Source organism: Erythrolamprus reginae, chromosome 2, assembly GCF_031021105.1.
Source record: "Erythrolamprus reginae isolate rEryReg1 chromosome 2, rEryReg1.hap1, whole genome shotgun sequence".
Classification (NCBI taxonomy): domain Eukaryota; kingdom Metazoa; phylum Chordata; class Lepidosauria; order Squamata; family Dipsadidae; genus Erythrolamprus; species Erythrolamprus reginae.
The window spans coordinates 80,566,237-80,593,484 of record NC_091951.1 but is presented as its reverse complement, the minus strand read 5'-3'; the positions used below and the strand labels follow the sequence as shown (position 1 = coordinate 80,593,484).

General features: G+C 38.0%; 1 protein-coding gene across 1 annotated transcript in view; it reads right to left on the bottom strand.

The window, feature by feature from the left end:
• The window catches only part of ERC2 (ELKS/RAB6-interacting/CAST family member 2), a 384,099-nt gene that overhangs the window by 277,761 nt on the left and 79,090 nt on the right, over nucleotides 1-27,248 (bottom strand). The window contains exon 2 of the mRNA XM_070735759.1: nucleotides 21,561-21,977. Within this exon, the coding sequence (XP_070591860.1) occupies nucleotides 21,561-21,977 (417 nt within the window). The remainder of the gene's footprint in view (nucleotides 1-21,560; nucleotides 21,978-27,248) is intronic.

The following is a 27,248-nucleotide window of genomic DNA, read 5'->3' as shown; positions in this document are numbered from 1 at the left end:
TTTGAGCAGCGCTTTTCCATACCAGAGCTTCTCTCAAACCAACATAGACTTGGTTCAAGCAGCTCGCTACATTCTACTATACTAGATCAGAATAGCTCTCAAATGTTACATGAGATATTCTAGACGTAATACTTGGTGATTGATGGACTGACTGACTTGCTATACCAATAATAGGACAGTAGGACAGTAGTTTCTCAAGTTGCTCAGCTTGTGCTTCACCATTGGACTATATGTTTTCAATGTAGATCTGTTACACAAGGAAGTACAGTGGCGCTTCACAGTATGGCTGGCCCTGCAAATGGCATCTTCTTTGCTCTTTTCATATGTCATTTTTGAAAAAAACATCCATCTTGGCAAAACGTCTACATGGTGCTTTTGATACAAAACCAGAGGGACTGAAACCAGATCTTACATTCTCAGATTATTATAGGGGAGGGGAGGGGAGGGGAGGAAGAAGAATGAAATAAAGAAATAAAGAAATAATGAATGAAAGAAAGAATAAAAGAAAAAAGAATGAAAGAATAAAAGAAAGAAAAAAGGAAGGAAGGAAAATAGATAGATAGATAGATAGATAGATAGATGATAGATAGATGATAGATAGATGATAGATAGATAGATAGATAGATAGATAGATAGATAGATAGATAGATAGATAGATAGATAGATAGAGAAAAAAATGATTTGAAAAAATATTGTTGGAAAAGTAATCCCTCTTTCTCAAACAACAAGAAAGATCTATGACCAAAACAGTTCCCTGGTACATGACTGTAGGTTTTATAATATATGTCACCCTATAGCTATGGGGATGCCAGTATGTACACATATATAAACATACACATACTGTAAACTGTACATATAAACTGAACACACAAAAAAGGTTTTTGTTCATTTTAGTCATTTATTCAAACCAGATTTTAGATGTTATTTATTTTCATGAGTTTTAGACAAGATCTTTTTTAGCACATTACAGAATCCCGGAGGGGCTTCCTGTATTAAAGACAAAGTCCAGTACTGTAAATGCTAAGTATAGTAAAGGAGTGTTTTTTAGAAATATTGCCAAACATATTTGAATATGCAGAATCAGGCCAAGAAATCTTTATGTTGGAACCTAAGAGCAAAACTGGCAGTTTGGTTTCTTATCTGGCTCATTTGTTTTCAAGTCTGTGCTACCTTGTAACAACATGACCTAGGCTGGCTTTACATCACAAAAATTCAAAACCCAAATTCTGTATAGTTTTTGCATATATTCCATCCCATTAGTGTCACGACATGTAGAAATCATAAGTTTCTAACAAAATTATTTAGTCTTTCAGTTTAAATTCAGCAAATGTCTATCTAGAGGTTTTATCCAACAGCCCCAAATAAGTACATCAAAAACAATGTGGCTGGGGAGGGGGGAGGATTCTGGATTTTTATTTTGTTTTAAAGTAGTTCCAGGTCATTTTATTCCAAGAGAACAGTTTCCCAAAAGCATTTTGCAGTGTAAGTGAACATAGATCACTATGGGAACACTAACCATTTTAGTTGCGGTTTTAGAAGCCAACAAAGTTTTAGACCTACAACATTCTATTTCCTAAATCTGCTAAAGGTTTTTTAAAGAAAAGAAAAGATACAATTTCTTTAGGGCTGAAATACATGGGAAAATAGCTTGTTGGAACTCATTTTTTTAAAACTGCAACTATTTATGTGCTGAATCCTAATGGTCTGCAAAAGTGTGTTAAAACATCATTTAGTGCTTGACCTTACAAATAAATTTCTTGTCAGAATATGAAAAATGTATCAGGCAATAACCATGAAATGAACACACTCGTTGTGTGGTCCTTAATGAAACTATATCTATAGTTAGGGAAATAAGGAAGAAAGTATGTGGAGAGATTCCACAAAGGGCCCAGTACTCTTGAAAATCTTCATAAATGATCTAGATGTGAGGATTGAAGGGACACACATCAAGTTTGCAAATGACACATATATATGGAGAATTGCTTGCACCAAGATTCAGAAGGATCTTGAATGACCTGAGCATTAGGCCCTAACCAACAAGATGGAGTTCAGTGGTGAGAAAAGTAAGTGTCCAGCAGTGTTCTGCTTCTGCCAAAATATGTAGTCTTGGGATGTATCAACAGGGAGACATGAGGCCACATTTGGAATACTTTGTCCAGTCCTGGTCAATACAAGAAAGATGCTGAGGCCCTAGAAACAGTACAGAGAAGAGCAACAAAGTTGACAAAAGTTAAGGAGGCTACATCATATGAAGAACAGCTAAGGGAATTAGCTGAGAGTTTTCCAATACTTGAAAGGCTGCCACAGGAAAGAGGGCATTGGTTTGTTTTCCGCAGTACCTGCTGAGGATAGGACAAGAAGCGATGGGTTGAAGCTCTTCAGAGTGAGATCTAACCTGGAAATAAGGGGGAATTTCATGTCGGGAAAACTATCAAGCAATGGAACAGCATGGCTTCCAGAGCTGTGGATGTGCCAACACTAGACGTTTTCAAGAAAAGATTGGACAACCATTTGTCCAAAACAGTATGAGGACTCTTGACTTGGGCAGGAAATTGGACTAGAAGACCTCAAAGGTCCCTTGCAATACTATGTTTCAATGATTCTGTAAAGTTTTTCCTTCGTCCAAACAAACACACATTATATAACATCCTCACATTTACAGCCTGAAATGGTTGAGCTGTTCAAAATCAAAATCTAGGTTAAGATCTACCTTGTTTTATATCAGTTGGTTTGAAAGTTAAGGGCAGACTTTTAGATGCATTCTTTTACAATTCATTACATATCTTCATTTTCAACAGGTTTTATTTGCACAATTTTATAGTAATCCTTGTTTTCCTTCTGAAACTGTGATTCTGCAAATTGTTACTATTCCTGTCAGCAGCATTGGCCATTCTTTATTACTTACTTCTCTGGGTTTGAAGTAATAAGATCTCTTTCATTCTTTTAAAATCAGTTAACAAAGTAAAATTATTGGTCTTACTTTTACCTATCTCTTGTGCCAATTAACTCTCAAAATCCACAGTCCTGGAGAAGGCTTAAATGCTCTTCATTTTCTAATACTGTCTATATGTTTCCATTATCCTAAAAATCCCCTACAAGTTTCGTGTCTATCCCTTGCTGTATAACTGTGCTGCTTGTAGCCTTCTTTTTTAAACACATTTAATTATATTGCAGTTCTCTTTCTGGAAAATCCATTATAACCTAACTTCTCATTCTCTCTATCAAGTATCAGCCTCTAAAATTATTAAATGTGCATTCCAATTTGTGCACAAGTGTGAAATCATCACAAGGATCATATACCTTATTGCTGTAAGAAGAATAAATACAATCACCTGAAAAAGAAAATCACATATTTTTAGAATGATTGAATATGATATTGTAATCATTCATCTCACATAGTCATCTAATATTGATCCAATGTTTTTAATTGATTCATCTTTTTATTTGGTTTAAAAAAATAATATTTCTGTTTCATCAATATTCATGGAATTCTACTATCCATTTGATTTTTATATAATAACTGTTCTCATTGGCCACTAGAAAGTGCCAATAGACAAGCAAGAAACCAACTCTTTATCATTGCAACGTTTAAATGTTTGTTAAACTTTCATGTTATTCCCTTTAAATAATAGACTACAATAGAGTGACATAGGAATTGCCCAAACCTTGGATGTAAGCTCTCCAAAGTTGTTAAAAATCATAACTTTTAATCTAGCAGAATAATATAGAGTAAATTATAGTTAATTGTAACTAAAAGTAATCATAAATTAAATCAAATTAAGCATGGTTTTGCCTTGATGTAATGGAATGTGATGGCGACTTTGGAAGACGGGGAGAAGAGATACCCTAAGAGACTATCAGACAAAGGGGAGAGGAACCAACCATCGAGTAAAGGGCAGAGAAAGAAACTTGGAAAGGTCCCACCCTAATTTATCAGGCAGTACAAAGACATAGTTTGTACTTTCTGACTTGCAAGATTTTATTAATGTAGCCTTACAATAAAGTGGAATTAGTTCATCTTGTTGAATTTCCTGTTTTATGTACTTGGATACTGATGCTTGGCTGACTCTGTTTTATATATAGTATTCCACCAAAAAAAAGTCAAAATGAGGTTGAAAAGAAAAGAACTGTTTCTAAAAAAAAATTTCAACAATTTGTTATATTTGCTGCATTGGTAAATTACTGTAAAAGAAATGAATTAATTTACTATTATTGCCCCTGAAGTACTACTGAGTCTGCTGAACTAACTCAGACTAATTATTTTTAAATAAATATACTATACAGCAGGTAAGGTTATGAAGCATTTCATTAAAATAAAATATTACTGTGCTTTAGTGATACATCTGCACAAGCTTATTTTTGGAGCCTATTAGGACTCTGTCCATAATTGTTGGGTTGGCAATATATTGGCTGCAGGTGTTGCAGACTGCCACAAGAGGGAGCTAAAGTCTATTACACTATAGACTTTAGCTCCCTCTTGTGGCAGTCTGCAACACTTGCAGCCAATATATTGCCAACCCAACAATTTGTCTGAATCACCCTCTCTGTTTCTCTTTGTCTGGCTACTCACCATTAGGTTTGCTCTGCATTTTGTCTGCAATCTCTCTGTATTATAGTTATGTATATCAGTTACAATGTGTTTAGGCTTGATATCTTTGTTTTCTGATTATGACTAAGACAACTGGTAAGAAAGATTATGTACTTGGTAATATTTGAATTGTTATTCTGTTATGTATATAACTTTACACTGTTTATTTGAAGATGTTATTTATCTAAATAAACTTTAATTCAAGTTAATATGTCTCTGTGTGGTTGAGTAGTTATTCACAACTAATCTCAATCTAAATGTTTCTGTGTGTGCACAACCTTGGTAAACAAGTATTACTTTGCCCATACATTAACAGAGCAAATCAGTTAATGTGAGGCTTTTCGAGGGTTCTGGAGCTCTACTTACGAACCATCTGGTTTGGTTTTATAGCACCAATACTGCTGTTTTAGCGGCATACAGAAAAATAACTTTGGGACATTCTGATTTCCAGTCAGTCGAGGTGACTGGGGCACGTACTTGTCCACCTGTCTGGGAAGAGTTTGATCTGGTGACACCTGATGAAGTGGACAAGGCCATTGGAGCTGTGAGTTCCGCCACCTGTTTACTGGATCCGTGTCCCTCCTGGTTGGTTTCGGCCAGCAGGGAGGTGACACGGAGCTGGGCCCAGGAGATTACCAACGCTTCCTTGGGGAGGGGAGTTTTTCCATCACTCTATAAAGAAGCGCTTGTGCGCCCCCTCCTCAAGAAGCCCTCCCTGGACCCAGCTGTGCTTAATAACTACCGTCCAGTCTCCAACCTTCCCTTTATGGGGAAGGTTGTTGAGAAGGTGGTGGCACTCCAACTCCAGCGGTCCTTGGAAGAAGCCGATTATCTAGGTCCCCAACAGTCGGGTTTCAGGCCCGGTTACAGCACGGAAACTGCTTTGGTCGCGTTGATGGATGATCTCTGGCGGGCCCGGGACAGGGGTTTATCCTCTGTCCTGGTGCTCCTTGACCTCTCAGCGGCTTTCGATACCATCGACCATGGTATCCTTCTGCACCGGCTGGAGGGGTTGGGAGTGGGAGGCACTGTTCTTCAGTGGTTCTCCTCCTACCTCTCTGGCCAGTCGCAGTCGGTGTTAGTGGGGGGACAGAGGTCGACTCCTAGGTCTCTCCCTTGTGGGGTGCCTCAGGGGTCGGTGCTCTCCCCCCTGCTATTTAACATCTACATGAAACCGCTGGGCGAGATCATCCAAGGACATGGGGTGAGGTATCATCAATATGCGGATGATACCCAGCTTTACATCTCCACCCCATGCCCAGTCAACGAAGCGGTGGAAGTGATGTGCCAGTGCCTGGAGGCTGTTGGGGCCTGGATGGGTGTCAACAGACTCAAACTCAACCCGGATAAGACGGAGTGGCTGTGGGTTTTGCCTCCCAAGGACAACTCCATCTGTCCGTCCATCACCCTGGGGGGGGAATTATTGACCCCCTCAGAGAGGGTCCGCAACTTGGGCGTCCTCCTCGATCCACAGCTCACATTAGAACAACATCTCTCAGCTGTGGCGAGGGGGGCGTTTGCCCAGGTTCGCCTGGTGCACCAGTTGCGGCCCTATCTGGACCGGGACTCATTGCTCACAGTCACTCATGCCCTCATCACCTCGAGGTTCGACTACTGTAATGCTCTCTACATGGGGCTACCTTTGAAAAGTGTTCGGAAACTTCAGATCATGCAAAATGCAGCTGCGAGAGCAGTCATGGGCTTACCTAGGTATGCCCATGTTTCTCCATCACTCCGCAGTCTGCATTGGTTGCCGATCAGTTTCCGGTCACAATTCAAAGTGTTGGTTATGACCTTTAAAGCCCTTCATGGCACTGGACCAGAATATCTCCGAGACCGCCTCCTGCCGCACGAATCCCAGCGACCAATTAGGTCCCACAGAGTGGGCCTTCTCCGGGTCCCGTCAACTAAGCAATGTCGGTTGGCGGGTCCCAGGGGAAGAGCCTTCTCTGTGGCGGCACCGGCCCTCTGGAACCAACTCCCCCCGGAGATTAGAACTGCCCCTACTCTTCCTGCCTTCCGTAAACTTCTTAAAACCCACCTTTGCCGTCAGGCATGGGGGAATTGAAACATCCCCCCCCCCCTGGGCACGTTGAATTTATATATGGTATGCTTGTGTGTGAGTCTGTTAGTTTGTGGGGGTTTTTAAATCTTTAAAATTTTAAATTGTTGATTACTTATGATTTGTCTTTTTACATGTTGTGAGCCGCCCCGAGTCTTCGGAGAGGGGCGGCATACAAATCCAAGTAATAAATAAATAATAAATAAATAAAATGTATCAGCTCAGCTTTGAACATTTGTCTTAAATTGATTTTTTTTAAAAAAAGCTTCACTCTTAAGGCTGCTGTAAGCAATACACATAAAGAGGAAAAGAGGTTTAAAGTGAACACTCATCTGCTGCAACAGAATGATACAGATTTATTATGAGGCAACTTTATTTTTAATTTAGATGATTCGGTTTTATGTAAAAATTTCATATTTCCTAAAATCCTAAATTCTGCTGAAATGTTCCCTGAAGAGGGGGCGGAGGAGATAAGTTCTCAAAAGAGAAAGAGAAAAAAGAGAGAGGGGACTTTTGTAAATGTGGATCAAATTTTAACCAGGTCCTGACCAAAAAAAAATCACTCATTAGTTTATCATTCCAGAACTAGCTCTTAGAAATCATGTATTACAAGAGTTTGAGGAACTTACTGGGCTGCAAAAAATAAACCAGGGGAAATCTTACAATCCTCATTCAATAGTGCCATCTAGTGACCCTATATAATTGCAGTTTTACCAGGACTATCAGCTGCTCTATGCATGATTATTTACACTTAGATCAATTTAACCTTTGCCTCCAAGAAAGTAAAAAAGGCTGGCTGGACATCCACTGGGTAAGAAAAGATGAATTTGAATTGATTTAAAACCATAATCCAAGCTACTGGGAGGACCCTAAAAGGCAAATCCGTGCCTTGAAATACAACCCGAGTCGTGCCATCTGTTTCTTTATGTCTATGTGAATGTATTAAATGTTTCATGATGAATTTATTTTTTCACCAACCAGTTATTTCCTGATCCAAATCTTCAAGAGGCTATTGCTGCTCCTCTTGTAATTAAGACAGAAAAAATAAACAGAAAAGGAAAAAAGATATTTGAGGACGGAGAAGAAAAACAGTCACATAGTAAATGGTACGACACACCTTTAGGCTACGTTCCTAATCCTAAACACATATATAAAGTAAATTATTATGGGGTTGAGTAAAAATAATGTTGGCATATCTTCTTGCACATTCCAACATTCCACTTCGTGCTGGCCAAGGCCAAAAATGTGCAATGTGAAAATCCTGATATTACTAAATTGCACCCGCCCTTCCCACATTAGCAATATGGGATAAATTAACTATGCCTGATCTATGGCTAGTATGGTTGACTGGCCTATATTAGATTACCTACAGTAATAGAATGGCTTTTGATCCATTAGATTCAAAATAAATAGATCTCTTCCCAAAACACCCGATTTATTGATTCTTCATCAATATATTCCTTCCTGGCAGCAATTGGGGTACCTCTGCACTGAGGTACCCCATTTCTAGAAGTATTATTCCTTACAAGTTAAAAAAAACAGTGGAAATAATTCACTTGCTCAATAAGCTTATCTCTATTGGCAATTTTAATGTTTTTCTTTTACTTAATTTCCATCTTTTCTATTGCTACCAAGATGGCCAATACATTGCAATGTAATAATATATAAAGCCAATAAAAAGTTTTGCTAATCTTATTAAAAAACTTGGCCACATATGAAATAGCAATAACACTTAGACTTACATATCACTTAACTGTGCTTTACAACTTTCCCTAAGCAGTTTACAGAGTCAGCATATTGCCCACAACAATCTGGATCCTTATTTTACCCTCCTCAGAAGGATGGAAAGCTGAGTTAACCTTAAACCAGTGAGGATTGAACTCCAGGCTGTAGGCAGAATTAGACTGCAATACTGCATTCTAACCATTGGGCCACCATGGAATGTAACAGTATAATAGAAAATGTTTGCAAAATATATTTTCATATTTTGAAGATATTTTCCCACTTATCTAGGGTTAAATAAAGCTCTTCATGGCACCGGACCAGGTTTTTTAGTTGTTTTACTATTGCTGTTTTTATTACTGTTGTTAGCCGCCCCGAATCTACGTAGAGGGGGGGCATACAAATCCAATAAATAAACAATAAATAAATAATAAATATGCAAAACCCAAAGACTCAGACCTGATGTCTTCTAGAATATTTCCACAAAGATGCAAACAATTGTCAGCATAAGTTTCTATGGATAGTACTCACCTGATCCAAATATTTCCCCCTTGCATTTTACAAATGAGATTATATACTATAAGACAAAGTTTCAACTGGGTAGGTTATATTTCTGTATTAGTGCCGAATCTCAAGAAAATCAGCAGGAGGTAAATTAAAAACAACAGCAATATGATACTGAATCATCATATTGTATGTGTTGGAAATTATATAGCTTCTTAATGTTTTATTATTATTTTTTAAATCCAAGTACTTGAATATAATGCAATCAGTCCTATATTATCAATACAGGATTATAAATTCATCTACTTAAATGTTAACAGAACAGTATTTTAAAGAATTAAGGATTTTTATTAATTAAGAAAAGGGGGGACAGACATACATACATATATGCACACATAAATGATGAATGTTTTTAGATAAGAACCTAACTACCTTTTTCATTTCTCACATTTACAGACAAAAACTGAAAACTTACCTATACAGACAATATAATACTACAAAATATAAAATGGCAACCAAACTCATGAATATAACTAAACTAGCCACTAATGCCTGGGGAAAGAGACAGATCTTAATGGATTTTCCTGACAGCAATAAAATACAAGTGTTATATGGCGGGGAGTAAAGGTAATCATTCCATAGAACAAGTACAACCATAGAAAAGGCAGGCTTCCTAGATCCCATAAGATTACAAGGTTTAAAAGAAGGAACTTAGATAGAACAGGCTCTCCATAGCTAGTTTGCTTACTTGTTTGATGTATTCTTGCATGCCACTGTTATTCCGGATCAAGTAAAGCTTCCAGGGAGTTATCAGCCTATATAGATTGCATTGCCATCAATACAATCAGGAAGATACCATGGCATGATTGACCATATTCAGGGCCCCTCAGCCCATGAATGGGTACAACTGCCATAACATAACATTTCCCTGTACTAGCCCCAAGTCAACAGATGACGTTGCATAGGAAGGTTTCCTTTCTATGTAAAAAATATAAGTATTTTCTTAATATGCATAGAAAATCAAATTAAACTAGGAAAGGGAGCTTGGCTCTGCTAGGGATATATTGTTGGTTCTCCAAAGGAATATGCTGCAGATTTTCATTAGAAAAGTCTCCACAAATTTCTCATTGTTTTTGCCAACAATGAATTTAGCACAGCCATAGTGCTGCTTTTATTGTTTGAAATGTGCCATTTTGAGGAAGCTACAATGAAATTGGCAAAAAAAAACAAACCTGCCAGCTCCCCAGTCAGTAACATAAAGACTAGCAAACCCAAAAATAGTATGACTGTCAGGCCAATCTCTCTCTTTTTTTTTCTCTTCTCTCCTCCCTTTCTCCCTTTCTACCCTTTCTTTTCCCATATTATTAATGGATTATTAAATATTACAGCTATAAGATATTTAAATAAGAACTCTGAATATGAAATATTTATATATGGACAAATACCTGAAATGTATATACAATAATATATATAAGCTGCGATATAACAATACTGTTTATCCCACTCCCCTCCCACTTTTCTTTTCTGTAATTCCATCCCCCTTTCCCCTGTTTTATTCCTTTTTGTATAAATTAATAAAGTATATTTAAAAAAAAAAAGAATGAAGCAGAGAAGGCTTCTCCACCCAAACCGCTGTCTGCTGTGCAGCTTTGATAGGAGCTGCTAGCCTTAAAGAAATAGTCCAAGCAATAGGTCATTTAGGTGACCAGATAGGTGAGCAGAGCACCTAAGTGAGCTGTCACTTAGGCCAGTGATTTTCAACCTTTTTTGAGCCGCCGCACATTTTTTACATTTACAAAAGCATGGGGCACATTGAGGGGGGGGGGCTAAAAAAAGTTTGGACAAAAAAATTATCTCTCTCTCTCTTCCTCCCTTTTGCTCTATTTCTCTTTCCCTCCCTATTTCTCTCCCTTCCTCTTTTTTCTCTCTCTCCATCCCTTTCTCTCTTCCTTCTTTCTTCTTTTTTGCTCTCTTTCTCTCCCTCCCTACCTCCCTCTATGTCTTTCTCTCTCCCACCTTCCCTCCCTCTCTTTCTTTCTTTCTCTCTCTTTCTTTCTTTCTCTCTCTTGCTCTCTCTCTTTCTCTCTCTTGCTTTCTTTCTCTCTTGATCTCTTTCTCTCTTGCTTTCTTTCTTCCTCTCTCTCGTTCTCTTGCTTTCTCTCTCTCTCTCTTGTTTTCTTTATCTCCCTCTTGCTCTTTCTTTGTCTCCCTCTCTTTATTTCTTTCTTTCTCTCTCTCTTGTTTTCTTTCTCTCTCTGAGCTTCGCGGCACACCTGACCATGTCTCACGGCACACTAGTGTGCTGCGGCACACTGGTTGAAAAACACTGACTTAGGCAACACTAAAGATGGACTTCCCTTCTCAGCCAACTGCCCATTTATGTCAAAGCCCACCCAGAAAAGTGATAATGTTATTTTGTCTGATAAAACTTGCTGAGAATAGCAATAGCATTTACAGCTTCATAGCGCTTTTACAGCCCTCTCTAAGTGGTTTACAGAATCAGCATATTGCCCCCAACAATCTGGGTCCTCATTTTACCCACCTGGGAAGGCTGAGTCAGGCTTGAGCCAGTGGTGAGATTTGAACTGCTGAAATACAGCTAGCAGTTAGCTAAATTAGCTTGTAGTGCTGCAGTTTAATCTATAGTATAAGCACAGAACAATTTACCAGCCTTGTCAGAACCTAGTTGAGTCAGCCCAGTTGTTGGCATAGTTAATGAAGTTACATATGGCCTCCTCAGACTGGACACAATGCTATTATAAATCACAGGGTTTGGAAGACAGGGAATGGTGCTTTTTAGTTGTTGTCTAAGAATGCTATACCCCCAGGGACAGCGCAAATGCCTGTTATAAGTTTCGTCTTCTGTTGGGAAATAATTGGATCCCACTTGTCTTCGTTATTAAAATGTTAAAATTAAGTTAAAATGCTGTGATAAGCATCCCACACACAGCCTGTAGATCCATGCAGTCCTCATCTCCTTTTTTTGCACCCATTTGAAGCATAATTTCCTGCCCCCTTTTTACATGGGTTTAAATAATATAGGTTAAACCTTTAATTAGTTTTAATTTCCTATAATTAAAAAGATGAATAGAAGAAAACTACATGGGGGGAGGGAATTCTAATAACTTGTCTTTCTGTAGCTGGGCAGAAAATTAAGGCAGTCTAAATATGAAGACCGTTGGATAATATTTTCCACATCAACCCCACCCCCATCCCCAATTTGCTATAAAGGCACAGTACATTTTTAATTTAATTTACTTATTTGTAAGTAAGTTTCCATAATGACACTTGTGACATGTTGTGCTTCTGGTAGCAAAAAAGCTTGTCCTGCCTTTGGGCCTAATATTCTGGCTGTGGTAGTGCTTGAGGCAGCAAAAATGCCTTCAGCCAGCCTTAAATATAATTACTGTTTTCAGGAATATAATTGGAGTGAATCTATGCTTTCCTGACTGGGGTCAGTGCCAAGATTATGAAAGCTTCCTCCTCCACACCTACAAATTTGGTCCAAAATATTATATTTTAATTTATACACAAAATTTTAATAAAATACAATCGTCTTTTTGATAGCAGGGTATTCATAGCATGCACAAACACATATATACCCAAAAAGAGAAAATGTTACATACCCACATACTGAGCTCATGCAGTTATATTTATACCATATCTGCATATATTCAAGCACAATTCACAGTTTGTAAGCTTGTTTAAAAGAAGTCAAAGTGAACGTAATAAAGAGGCTGGTGTTGGAGTGGTTGCTAATCTGTATAACTAATTTCTCAATGGGATGGAGAAAGAAACGCTTGAGGTTGATAAAAGGTTTCCTTAGTAAATTATAACTGGCTCCAATTAAAGGCATTTACAATAAACACAAATGTCTGCAGAGCATCTGTTTTACACAAGAAATGTTACTCTGTGAATAAGTTCTAAAAACTTTGCCATAAATAATTTGTGTCAGTAGTTCAAGTTCTATTATCAGTCCCCATCCTTTCAGTTGGTTATTTGCAGAGAGAGAAGCTAAGTTTTTTTCTGGTTTAAGTTGTCCAGCATTTGAAACGGGTACTTGTATAATTATACACTTACATACATCACCACCCTATTTTTCAGTTTAACAAAACAACTTTGATAGAAGCCTGGATTAAAAACTGCACATAATGATGACATCATATTCTGCTTTTAGGGAAAATGCATTAAATGTATACTCCGTTTGTGGGAGTATATGTATACATAAAACACTTAGTGGAACTTTACACTTTACTAGAGATTTATAAACTAAAGGCAAGATTTTAACAGCAGTAATAATACTTTTTTTAAAAAAAATCCTTAAGGTACTTAAAGTATGTGAGATCATTACATTTAAGAAAGAGTAATAATAAGCATCTGTGCTAGTTTTTCACATGATTATAAAAGAATTGTGATCTTTTTAAAAATTACATCAGACAGATGTGTGACAAAATTTGAAATTAAATGTCAGGAATCCTTCATTTTGAAACAGGAAAGTTAATTAAATGTATTTTTATATATATATTAAATATAATAACTATAAAATATAGTTATAAAATATAATTTGCTGTACACAAATATGAAAATCTGAAGTGAAGTACAGGCCCACATTGGCTCCATCATAAAGCTGAAACAGCATGCCTACAAGTACAACTTTATTTCTGAAGGGATTTTAAGCTTTATTTTAGAGCACCTTTCCCATTTTGGGTCAAAATACTGTAGCCTCCAATTTTCTGTATATTGGTAGTGCTGAGAGCAGTTTGCTATGGGGACATTACAATATCATCTATTCAGGACATAGATCAGAGTCTCAAATTCTTTTAAAGAAGTTTGAAAAAACAGATACAAAAAATAATTTGTTATAAACATTGGAAAAACTGCCTGTAATCACAAATGTTCCTCAAATACAAAATTCTACAAGTTGCTCAAAGTGCAAAATAAATAAATACATTTTAATTTACACAATTTAAAACCAATGCCTACATTCTGCCTACATCTCCGAGTCTGCGGAGAGGGGCGGCATACAAATCCAATAAATAAATCAATCAATAAATCAATTTTCTCTTTACTAATAATCCATGCTTACCAAGGCTAATTGGGGCCAGTAATTTGTCACTAAGCAATATATTCATTTTGTGTGATATCACATCACTGCACCACTTACAACAACAGAGCTGGTTGTCCTTATAGTCGTTGTTTGGTTAATTCCTCACAGTCACAGTGCCCTGCATTCACATGTTCAACATATGCATGTTCAACATATTCAGCCTACCGCCAGCACCTCATTGACTTTACTTGTCGGAAGATGGCAGGGAAAGTTACAAATGGCAGTTGTGGTACTGCAAAACAAAGTGGCATCATCATTGAAAGCCACTTGCTAAATACTCAGATCAGAAGTAGCTTCCTCCGATTCAGACCGGTTCACATGAACCAATAGCAAACAGCTGGTGATGTCATGATGATGTCACAAAACCGGTTCAATGCGGGTCTGTGGATGCCGCCATCTTTTTTAAACACATTATTTTATTTTATTTTATTTTTTTCTCTTGCAAATGCACAGAAGCTGAGTTTTCGGCACTGTGAATATGTCACAATCTTTTTTAAAAAAAATTAAAAAAATATTTTTCATCACTGCACATGTGGCTTGGGAGGAAGCGAACTGGCAGAGAGGTAAGTTAAAACCCATTCCTGCCTCAGATCATGATTAAGTGACTTTGGGGATGTTGTAATAGCGTAACAGCCATAGCTAAAAGGACCAATATGGCTTGTTTGGCACTATTTTAACTTTGGACAGTCACTGATCATGTCAATGTTACAAGAGGATTACTTGTAGTATATCTGGAACAGATGCAAGGTGTCCAGTAACAACCAGAACTTTACAAAGGCTTTTGCCTATGCTCTAAATTGTCTGAAGACTTGGAAAGTAAACATTTTAAGAAGAGTGAAAAGAATTACTGTCCAGGTGTTGACACATTTTCTCCCTAAATTATACAGTTAGTGTAAACTTCGTTAAGATATTTTACAGAGATTATAAGAATACTAATGCTGCTAGTTACTCCAAATCTAATTCTATTTGGATCCATTGACCTATAAGAGAAAGTTTGGGAATCCTGGTTTTGAAATAGCCCATTGCTAATCATGTATAAACTTTGCTTGTTCTTTTGTTCTTTTATTTTCAAAGGACCAAACATGTTCTACTTGTTTTGCAAAAAGTTAAATACTTGAGTGTATCCAGAATAATAGAGTTGGAAGAGATTTTGAAGGTTTTCCAGTCCAAGCCACTGCTTAGGCAGGAAATCCAACACATTTTTTTAACAATAGAATAGAGCTGGAAAGGACCTTAGCGGTATTCAGCCCCCTGCTCAAGTAGGAGAACCTATATTATCTCAGACAAGTGTCTGTCCAGTCTCTTCTTAAAAACTTTCAGTGACGGAGCACTAAGGATTGGTCTGGAAAAAGTTTTGTATGCTCTGCCTAGTAGTGAGATATTACCAGAGAAGAAGCTATGTAAGATTAGGTTAACAATGCTTGAAACCTTTTTGGTGATGTTGTTGCAGTGGACTTTGGCACTTAGGTCATTTGATATGAGTATTCCAAGGTCTCAGAGGTCAAGGTGGGAGAAAATTTAGGTTGCAGTGACCATCTATGTTTGTAGTTTGATGTAAAAACTCATTGTGAGCAATCCTATAATGCAACCAAGGTATTGGATTTCAAAAAAACAAATTTTAATGCAATGGGGGAATATTTAGATAATGAATTAAAGGGGAGGGATAAAATGGCAGGAGCGAGCACCCAGTGGACTGTATTTAAAAAGGCCATCTTAAAAGCCATTGGGCTGTATGTAAGACAAATAACTAAAGGTAAAGGAAGAAGAAACCGCTATGGTTTAGCAATGATGTAAGGGCTATAGTCAATGAAAAAAAGGCTGCCTATAGGAGGTATAAAGAGTCTGGAAGTATAGCTGATAGGGAGGTGTATAAAATGAGACAGAAGGAGGTGAAACAGATAATATATGCTGCTAAAGCCTCAAAAGAGGAAGAAATTGCCAAATCTGTAAAGGGGGATAAAACCTTCTTCAGATATATTCGTGATAAGAAGAAGAAAAACTGCGGCATCAGGAAGCTTAGTACCGGGAATAATACATGCATTAATGGGAATAAGGAGATCGCTGACCATTTCAATAGCTACTTCTGTTCAGTTTTCTCAAAAGACACCTTACAAAATAATACTATAGAGGGATATAGCATTGCTTCCAGCTGTACGGATTCAGCTCCAGTGATCTTAGAAGCCGATGTCTTAGAAGAACTTGAACGATTAAAGATAAATAAGGCAATGGGTCCAGATGGCATCCACCCCAGAGTTCTTAAAGAACTCAGATCTGTCATTGCTACCCCCCTGACTGATTTGTTTAACCAATCCTTGTTAACAGAAGTTCCTGAGGATTGGAGAATAGCCAGTGTTGTGCCTATCCACAAGAAGGGCAGTAGAGAAGAAGCTGGTAACTACAGGCCAGTTAGCTTGACATCAGTGGTAGTTAAAATGATGGAGACTCTATTCAAAAAGAGGATAAATCAGCACCTAAAAAACAATAACTTATTGGACCCAAATCAGCATGGCTTTACTGAAGGCAAATCATGTCAGACTAATCTCATTGATTTCTTTGACTATGTCACAAAGGTGTTGGATGAAGGTGGTGCGTGGATATTGCCTACCTGGACTTCAGCAAAGCCTTTGATACGGTTCCACATAAAGAGCTGATAGATAAATTAGTGAAGATTGGACTTAATCCCTGGATAGTTCAATGGATTTGCAGCTGGCTGAAGCGTAGACATCAGAGAGTTATTGTTAACAGCGAGTATTCTGAGCAGAGTCAGGTTACAAGCGGTGTGCCACAAAGGTCTGTTCTGGGTCCTATTCTTTTTAATATGTTTGTGAGTGACATAGGGGAAGGTTTGGTAGGGAAGGTTTGCCTATTTGCCGATGACTCTAAAGTGTGCAATAGGGTTGATATTCCTGGAGGCGTCTGTAATATGGTAAATGATTTAGCTTTACTAGATAAATGGTCAAAGCAATGGAAACTGCAGTTTAATGTTTCCAAATGTAAAATAATGCACTTGGGGAAAAGGAATCCTCAATCTGAGTATTGTATTGGCAGTTCTGTGTTAGCAAATACTTCAGAAGAAAAGGATTTAGGGATAGTGATTTCTGACAGTCTCAAAATGGGTGAACAGTGCAGCCAGGCGGTAGGGAAAGCAAGTAGGATGCTTGGCTGCATAGCTAGAGATATAACAAGCAGGAAGAGGGAGATTATGATCCCGCTATATAGAATGCTGGTGAGACCACATTTGGAATACTGTGTTCAGTTCTGGAGACCTCACCTACAAAAAGATATTTACAAAATTGAACGGGTCCAAAGACGGGCTGCAAGAATGGTGGAAGGTCTTAAGCATAAAACATATCAGGAAAGACTTAATGAACTCAATCTGTATAGTCTGGAGGACAGAAGAAAAAGGGGGGACATGATCGAAACATTTAAATATATTAAAGGGTTAAATAAGGTCCAGGAGGGAAGTGTTTTTAATAGGAAAGTGAACACAAGAACAAGGGGACACAATCTGAAGTTAGTTGGGGGAAAGATCAAAAGCAACATGAGAAAATATTATTTTACTGAAAGAGTAGTAGATCCTTGGAACAAACTTCCAGCAGACGTGGTAGATAAATCCACAGTAACTGAATTTAAACATGCCTGGGATAAACATATATCCATCCTAAGATAAAATACAGAAAATAGTATAAGGGCAGACTAGATGGACCAGGAGGTCTTTTTCTGCCGTCAGACTTCTATGTTTCTATGTTTCTATGTTTTATGGAGTGAGGGTTGTCTGCAAAGTCTTGTCTATTCATCTTGTATTTGGTGTTCTGATTCTTTTTGCCAAGGTGTAGGCAAGATTCCATAACTTTGCATGTGATGCAGCATAGAGAGATTGGTCTGTAGTTTTCTACTAGAATGGGATCCCCTTTTTGAAAATGGGGATGACCATGGCAAGTGACCATAGGCTTGTAAGTAACTGGTCCTGATGTATTTTTCAAAGATTATGCTTAGTGGTTCAGCTATGGTGTGGAGAGATTTTTTAGGAAGTATGCACATAGTCCATCAGGCCCAATCAATAGAGAAGATTTTAGGCCTCGTAGTGCTTTTTCAATGTTGTGTTCAGTGAAGTCTATATGTATTAAATCACTGTGAGTATTTGTGGTACAACTAGGGAATTTTGGGGATGAGCCATTGCTGTTTACAAAGACTGAGTCAAATAATATGTTGAAGAGGTTAGCTTTGACTATTTCATAATCGCATTATTTTTTGTTGGGGCCTTTTAGTGGTGAGATGGGTCTCAAGTCCTTGAGTTTGTTATTTACAAAGTTGTAGAAGGCACAATTGGATTTGGTGTGCAGAAAATATTCCTCTTGTTTGCTGTGATAGTTGTAGCATTCTGTCTTTTTTGGGTGGCATATATTTTTGTAGTTGAAGTTGGCTACATAGCCTGTTTTGTTTTCTTACCGGAGTGATTTTTTTAATGTAGCTTCCTTATTGATATGGGTAACTTATTTTTCTTGGTTATGGTGGTTATTAGTGGTGCATGTAGTCTGATAGTTCTTTTGACTTTGAGCAAGAAGATGTTATAGAAGTTACAGCCAGAGAATAGAGTTTGCCAGTCAAGAGTTGAGAATTTGGCATTTATGAGTTCATAGTTGGCTTTTTAAAAGTTTACTTGGGTGTCCAATTATTAAGGTGATTCTTGCAATGGTGTAGATTGAGGCTGATGTCTATTGAGGCTGTGGTCATTGTTGGAAAAGGGTTCTTTTATTTGTAGTCCATAAATTGCACTTTTGCTGTTGCAGAAGATGAGGTCGAAACAGTTGTTGAGTCTAGTATTGTTTGTTATTAGTTGGTTGAGTCCCAGATTGGTAACAGCATTGTATAGGGTTGTATGGGTGGGTTCAGTCATGCATTCACTTAGGGTCCAGTTAATGTATGCTAGATTGAGGTCTCCAAGAAAGATAAGGGGGTATGGGCAGGAGGCTGCCCACATTAGCATTCAGATCTAATCAAGCTGCAATAATAAGCTACAAAAGACAAAATTGAATAAAAATGTCCCTAAAGCTAGAAAAAGACTGACAGAAGTATTGGCCCAACTAAATTTTCTATATTAGCCTAAAAGGTTCTTCATCTCTTGTTTTGGCATGAAATATGCATCATGAACAGCTGAGACAGAATTCCAGTAGATAGGAGTTACCTTCTTTTGGCATCTCTTCTTCACTGTCACATCTGATTAATTCTTAGTAAGCTTTTGGTCCATTAAAGCTGGCAACTATATAATTTCCCTAAAACCCACATGTTTACAAAAATGGTGCCAATGTTTATTATTTGCAGCAAATATACTTCAAAAACTTTACTGCAAAACATGCTGCAAAGAATGATGCTGTGTTGTTAATCTGTATAATTGCTTTATGATTTAATCAGAATTAACTCATTGACTCTTCCTAGGAAAATAGTTTTAAGAAATTAGAATTCTAAGAATTAAGCACGTTAGAATAGGAATTATCAAAAAAAAAATTGGATCCAAGGCCAGTCAAGGCAGGCAGGCCGAACCCATGGTCTGTGGGCCTCATGCAGTCTTGGACTAATGTGGCCCCGCAAAATCACAAACTTTTAAAGGAAATTTGTAATTTATATACCTTAACTATTATATTATATATGCAATCCAGGACAATTTCTCTTCACTCAGTGCATGCCAGGCAAGCTGAAAAGTTGGACAAACATGAGTTAAGGGTTGTATGTATGCTTCAATATGGTGATGTTTGTCCATCATGTTTGAAGAGGACCTTGACATCTAATAGAAACATAGAAACATAGAAGACTGATGGCAGAAAAAGACCTCATGATCCATCTAGTCTGCCCTTATACTATTTTCTGTATTTTATCTTAGGATGGATATATGTTTATCCCAGGCATGTTTAAATTCAGTTACTGTGGATTTACCAACCACGTCTGCTGGAAGTTTGTTCCAAGGATCTACTACTCTTTCAGTCAAATAATATTTTCTCATGTTGCTTTTGATCTTTCCCCCAACTAACTTCAGATTGTGTACCCTTGTTCTTGTGTTCACTTTCCTATTAAAAACACTTCCCTCCTGAACCTTATTTAACCCTTTAACATATTTAAATGTTTCGATCATGTTCCCTCTTTTCCTTCTGTCCTCTAGACTATACAGATTGAGTTCATTAAGTCTTTCCTGATACGTTTTATGCTTAAGACCTTCCACCATTCTTGTAGCCCGTCTTTGGACCCATTCAATTTTGTAAATATCTTTTTGTAGGTGATGTCTCCAGAACTAATGGGTTGTGGTCTGTACGTGAGGAGTCCGCAGGTGGCTGGTAAGGCTATACGGGCACAAAATGTTCTGCCACATGTTGGACAGATATGTGGGCACCATTGTCGCAGCATTTGAATCCCTGTCTTTGCCAGAGTGCTCGCTTCTCTTGTGCTATGAATGTTCTTCTGGCCTCAGAAGTCTGGGGCCTTGGTGGATCAGCATGCAGCACCATGTTGGTCAATCTTGTGCCAGGGTTTCCCAGCAGGTGGTGTCAATATAAATGGACTTGAAGAAGGCTTTCAACATGTCTTTGTATCATTTCCTTTGTCCCTTGTGCGATCGCTTACCTTTAGACAGCTCATCATAGAGGAGCTGTTTAGGAATGTGATGGTCTGGCATCCTAGCAAATGATCTGCCCAGGGTGTTTGGGCTTTCATCAGCAGGGTGGGAATTTATGGCAGGCCTGCTCTGGAGAGGACCTCAGTGTCAGCCACCTTATCCTGCCACTGGATCCTCAGAATTCTACAGAGACAGGTCATGTGGAAGTGAACCACTTCAATGTGGCAATTGAACCACTTCAATGTAGTATATCCTACCTGGATGAGGAACCATGTGTGAAAGTGGGAATGTTCTTCTTAGAACCTCTTGATCCAGTTGGGCTCAAGTTTAACCCATGATCAACAGTTTGTAATCAGCCCAACCATTTTTGGATGATCTTTAGGTCCTCCTTGGTTATACTATCAAAAATCAGCAGCAGACCCTTAAGCAAAACCAATATTTATACAGTAATACAACAAAAACACCAGTATTAAGCCTTGCATAGAAAAGCTGTTTTACAGAAATGCAAAATCACCTTTCCCAAGTAGTAGAAAAGAGCCAAAAAAATTCCCTTCAATAAATGTAAGATGCAACATTCAATTAACATGACAAGGATCCAGAATTCAGCTATACTGGTGGCTGCTTTGCATAAACTTTACTGAATGACTGGTAGGCCCTGTGTGAGGAAAAGCGTGTACTATGATATGCAGAGACACCCACTCCCCAAGATAAACATCACTCATATAAAGTATAATAGTTTACAGTTAAGTTCCACAGAACTGCTAGCCAGAAGCTTAAAATGGCATTGCCGAAGCATGGGGATCACTTTCAAATGTTTACATTCTACTTGCCACTTGGGAAGTGGATTGGAGAGGAAGGCCACTTATAAAACTATTACAGAAAGTAAGATTGCAACCATCCTGTTTCCATTTGTTTTTTAGACTCTGCAAAAACCGCAGCTGAATTATGTTCAAAATGAGCATGGTTTCCTTACCTCTCTAAGATGGATGTTTTCCTTCTCTTTCTGGTCTAAGATCACTTCTAGATGATTAACCTGAGATTCCGCTTCTGCCATCCTTCGAGTTCTTTCATTTTCGTCTTCCATTCCTTTGGATGGCAGCCCTTTGCTTTGCAGCATTTCTAGAAGCTTCTTGATGGATTCATCTCTGGCATTCAGCGTCTGCTTCTGGGTTTCTATTCTCAGCTCCATTTCTTCCAAGGTTTTTCTCAAGAGAAACAACTCTTTTGCCTGCCTATCATGCTCAGCTTGAAGTCTTCGGAAGTTCTCCTCCGTCAGTTCAATCGTAAAATGCTCAGCCCCTCGGTTACCGCTTTCTTGCTGAAGGAGATGGTTAAGGTCTCTCTGGGTTCGAAGTTCATCTTGGAGTGCCTGGATTGTTAGCTGAAGGTGCTGCAATGAAAAAGAAACCTCTAAGTAAAGATTTGATTAAAGAAGTAACATTCCAAACATTAGTAAAATTTCTGGTGAGAATCTACACATGAGAGCAGTGTTCCCTCTAATTTTGGGGGGGGCGGAAAAGTATAGTGTCTGAGTGGCAGTCCCTTCGGGACTGGGCGACACAGAAATAATAAACAAACAAACAAACAAACAAAAAACCCACCCTGTTTTGCCTCAGAGAATTTCAAAATAAAATACTGTACTGTGTGTCTATAACAGTGAGCTCATAATAGGGCAACTCTATCAATATCAAAATGCCACTTAAATAGTTGAGCTAGTTTCAAACTAGATTTTGATTTTCTTTCTCTCTTCCTTACTCCCATTCTTTTTCTTTCTCTTTTCCTTCCTCTCTTTTTTCTATCTGTTTCTCTCTCTTCCTCTCTTCCTCTCTCTCTCCTTCCCTCTCACTCTTTCCCTCTCATCTTCTGGGCAGGTTTGGAAAACTCTAAGTTGATGATGATTTTTAAGTGAGCGATTGCTCACTGCTCAGCTTAGAGGGAACTATGCATGAGAGTGATAGTATTTGTTAAGATGCTTCTTGGCTGCAGTTAGAAACCATAAAGAGATGAATGAAAAACACATACAGTACAAATTACACATACTACTCAAAGTGAATCACAAACCTTATGACAAGGAGGTGAAAAGAAGAGTGTTAAAATGTAAATGTTAAAGACTGGCATTCCATAACCAAACACTGTATCTAAAAAGTCTTAGAATTCAGGTTTGGTTGGGGGTGTAAGAGGGAAGAGAAGCTTAGATATTTTCATACAGTGTGCAACTGTGCAAGTGATTAGTGCTAATCACGCCGTATGAAAGTAAAGGGGTTAAACTGTTAAATGGGGTTGCTAATGAAAGCTATTAAGCAGGATTTTTGCAGCTATCGAGATAAGCATATCAAAAATCACACATTAAGAAAGGCTACATTTTGCAAACAAAACTGATTGCAAAAAGTGAACAAACCTTTGTTTTCCTGGCATCCAAAACCTGAACAGCGTGAGAAATGGAAAAAAAAAATGAAGCAAAATCAACATAAAGTTTAAATGCAAGCAAAAGCGATTCAAACAAAAGAACTAAAGCTCACTTAAACACAGCAGAAAACAAAAAAACAGTATTGGCTTAAGCAGTAGCATTATAATTTCATAATATTAGCACATGCACTTTCATGCAATCAAAAATGCAGTTTTACACACAAGACTAATAGAAGTTGGGTTGGATTCGAAGTCTCCAACTTTGATGATTCAAAAAATGAACTCCAGCAGTATTCTGCACGTGCCCTTGACAATGCTAATGGATAAATCTATAATCATCTCTCCTGGTTTGTCTAACTGTGACAACTTGTAATAGACATGGGCATCTGTTGGAATGGGGAATCAGAAAAGGCAAGATGCGGGAGTAACTGCACAGTTGAAGACCTTTCCCATAAAGAAAAGCAGAGTTTTCAACTACAGAGTTACAACTGCCATCTTCACTTTTATTCTACCCCACAAAAGTCCCATTTTACAGGTTAAAAAAATGTCTTTGAATCTTATTTTGCTTATCTTAGCAGCATATTGTGTCAGATACGCACCAGACACCTTTGGTATCCAGAACTGCAATTTTGGATTCAAGTTATAATTCATGGATTGACCAAATTATTTACTCTTGGTACCAATCTTCATCCATATTAAATTCAATCTAGCATTTGCTCCTATAATCACCATCTCAAAATACATGTGTTGGGTTGAATGTTCTTTGTTTACAAAAAGAGCCGGCATGTCACATAATCATATTAAACACTGGAACACTGGATATTAATTATAAACAGGATTTATTTTCATATTAGTTATGTTTCTAGACTTTGGAGTTTTAAATTTTATTTTACTTTCTTAAAACAGTACTTACTGTTTAAAATGAACTTTCATGTTTAAGAATTGATTATAGCATTAGCATTTAGACTTATATTATTATTATTATTATTATTATTATTATTATTATTATTATTATTATTACTTAGATTTGTATGCCGCCCCTCTCCGAAGACTCGGGGCGGCTCACAACATGTAGAAACAAATCATAAGTGAACAGACAAATTTAAAAATATTTAAATATTTAAAAAAACCCATATGCTAACAGACGCACACCCAGACATACCATGCATAAATTAAGCATGCCCAGGGGGAGATGTTTCAGTTCCCCCATGCCTGATGGCAAAGGTGGGTTTTAAGGAGTTTACGGAAGGCAGGAAGAGTAGGGGCAGTTCTAATCTCCGGGGGGAGTTGGTTCCAGAGGGCCGGTGCCGCCACAGAGAAGGCTCTTCCCCTGGGGCCCGCCAACCGACATTGTTTAGTTGACGGGACCCGGAGAAGGCTTTACAGCCCTCTCTAAGCGGTTTACAGAGAGTAAGCATATTGCCCCCAATATCCTGATGAGGCTTTATATGTTGAAGTGTAGTTTTGAAAAATGTGTATATGTGCTAATTGTCGTCTGCTGAGTATATACTAGTCCCAGCTTACACTATGGAAAATCCCAAAACTCATGCAGTTCTATTATATCTTATTGCTGAACACTGAGGGTAGAAATTGCATCTGAAACCAAAGTTACTGTTAATTTGTTTAAAGATTAATGTCTGCTGTTAGTTAATCAATTCCCAAAGCCAGCTGGCAATTACATAAAATTTTTATGTTATTAGGAAAAAAAATATGGCAAGTACAGCAGAAATAAAAGGAACATCCTCTCCGCCTCTCAGCCATCTTCCAGTTAAATGATAAAACACAATTATAGACAAAATCACTAACAGAATTCCATTTCCAGAATGTACTGCATTCTGTTTTACACTATTAACCTAGGTTGAAAAAAATTCTAAACCAATCTGAGGAGTCCCTCAAAGAAGTATACAGTCCCCTATCAGGATGATTTATTTTTCTGTACTCTGTCCGTGCCACACATCCACACATCTACAAAGATCCTTAGGATGAGACTGAAAATACTTATGCAGATATTAAATGATGCAACATCGTTTCCAGTTATCCAATTTCAAAATAATTGATGCAACTACTCACAAAAAAGCCTATTTTAGAGAAAAACAGGGAAACTAATATGGCTGAGATTATGAATATAAGAACATAGAATAATAGTGTTGGAAGGGACCTTGGAGGACTGCCGATCAGTTTCTGGTAACAATTCAAAGTGTTGGTAATGACCTTTAAAGCCCTACATGGCAGTGGACCAGAATATCTCTGGAACCGCCTTCTACTGCACAAATCCCAGCGGCCGATAAGGTCCCACAGAGTTGGCCTTCTCCGGGTCCCGTCGACCAAACAATGTCATTTGGCGGGCCCCAGGAGAAGAGCCTTCTCTGTGGCGGCCCCGGCCCTCTGGAATCAACTCCCCCCAGAGATTAGAACAGCCCCCACCCTCCTTGTCTTTCGCAAATTACTTAAGACCCACCTATACCGCCAGGCATGGGGGAACTAAGACATCCTTCCCCCAGGCTTTTATATTTTATGTTTGGTATGTATGTGCTATATGGTTTTAATTGCTGGGGTTTTATATATGTTTTTTAATATTGGATTTGTTTTACTGCTATGTTGTTTTATTATTGTTGTGAGCCGCCCCGAGTCTTCGGAGAGGGGCGGCATACAAGTCCAATAAATTATTATTATTATTATTATTATTATTATTATTATTATTATTAATATTCTAATCCAATCCCCTGCTCAAGCAGGAGACTCTGTATCATTCCAGACAAATACTTATTTAATATTTTCTTTAAAACCTCAAGTGATGGAACTCCATAATTTCTAGAGATAAGCTTTTGTGTTGATAATTGTTTCCACTGTCAGGAAATGTTTCCTTAGTTCTAGAGTGGATTTCTTTTTCTGCCTGTGTTAGTTCTTATTCATTTAACGTTCTAGGTTGGAAAAGTGGCCAGGGGGAGAGAAGCTAATAAATTTATTTACAGTATTTATTTATTTATCAAATTTATATGCCACCCATATCACTGTCAGGAGATTCTAGGTGGCTTAAAACATCATACAAGCAAAAATGGAACCATAAAAATTTAATGTTAAAATTAGGCAGATGCAGGCTTTGATTTGCAATATACAATATCATTCCTTCAAACTTGTACTTTCTACTCTTTTAGTAACATTTCCTTCCTCATCTCACCACCACCACCACCATTCCTAGCACACAGTATCTATATACATACGTTTCATTCTTAACTTCATTATCCATGGATATAGATGCTCATTTTTTTTAAATATCCCACACACACATAAATCCTTTTTATAAAATATATGGGCATATGCACAACTGTTACATTTATTCAAAATAATTATGGAGGGGGTGAATGTTCTCCCAAATTAGCAGTGAAGTGGAGGAAGTGTGTTCATATATTGGACAAACTTATAGCAGAGTAAACGCACACATCGCAGAACATAAGAACACTATGAGAAAAGAAGAAAAAACTTCCTCCCTTTTCCAACACCTCAAAACTACAGGACATGAAATTGACTTTGAAAGAACTAAATTAATTTCCAAGACTGAACACTCCAACAAAAGAATAATCATGGAAGCCATTGAAATAGAAAAATGCCCCCACAATATGAATAAACGTGATGATACCTCCTGCCCACCAGACATCTGGAAACTAGCCCTTATCAACAAACGTATCCCAGCCACGAAAACTGAAGCCAGACCCAGAACAACACAGGACACCACCACCAATCACCCTCACCAGACCCAAACCCACACCCACCCTACCAACCAAATACAACCACCACCCAGAAGCCAAACCACAGCAGCGCCTCCAACTGCTGCACCCCCTCCAACATGCACACAAAGCAAACTGACACACACCATAAACATATGACCAGACCACAAACTCACAGCGAAACCAAAACTCAGGAAGTTACACCATGGACATACATTACAAACAGCTGACTAGTCTGAAGGCTCCAACTACTCAGGATATCACTGCTAATCCACAAACATCAACTAATCAGCATACATCAGTTGCATCAATTACTTGAGCTGTTACTCCACCAACTAACCAGGAAGTTTCAACACAGCTTGCAGCAGCTGAGCCAGCATTCCACACACACACACCAGTATTTATAGAGGGAAGACAGCTCACATCACGTTTTGTTCACCCAAACACAAAGCCAAAAGCACCAGCCTGAAGATGATGAGTGGGACCTCATCGAAACGTCGCCAGGAATCTCTGAAACCTACATGGGAAGA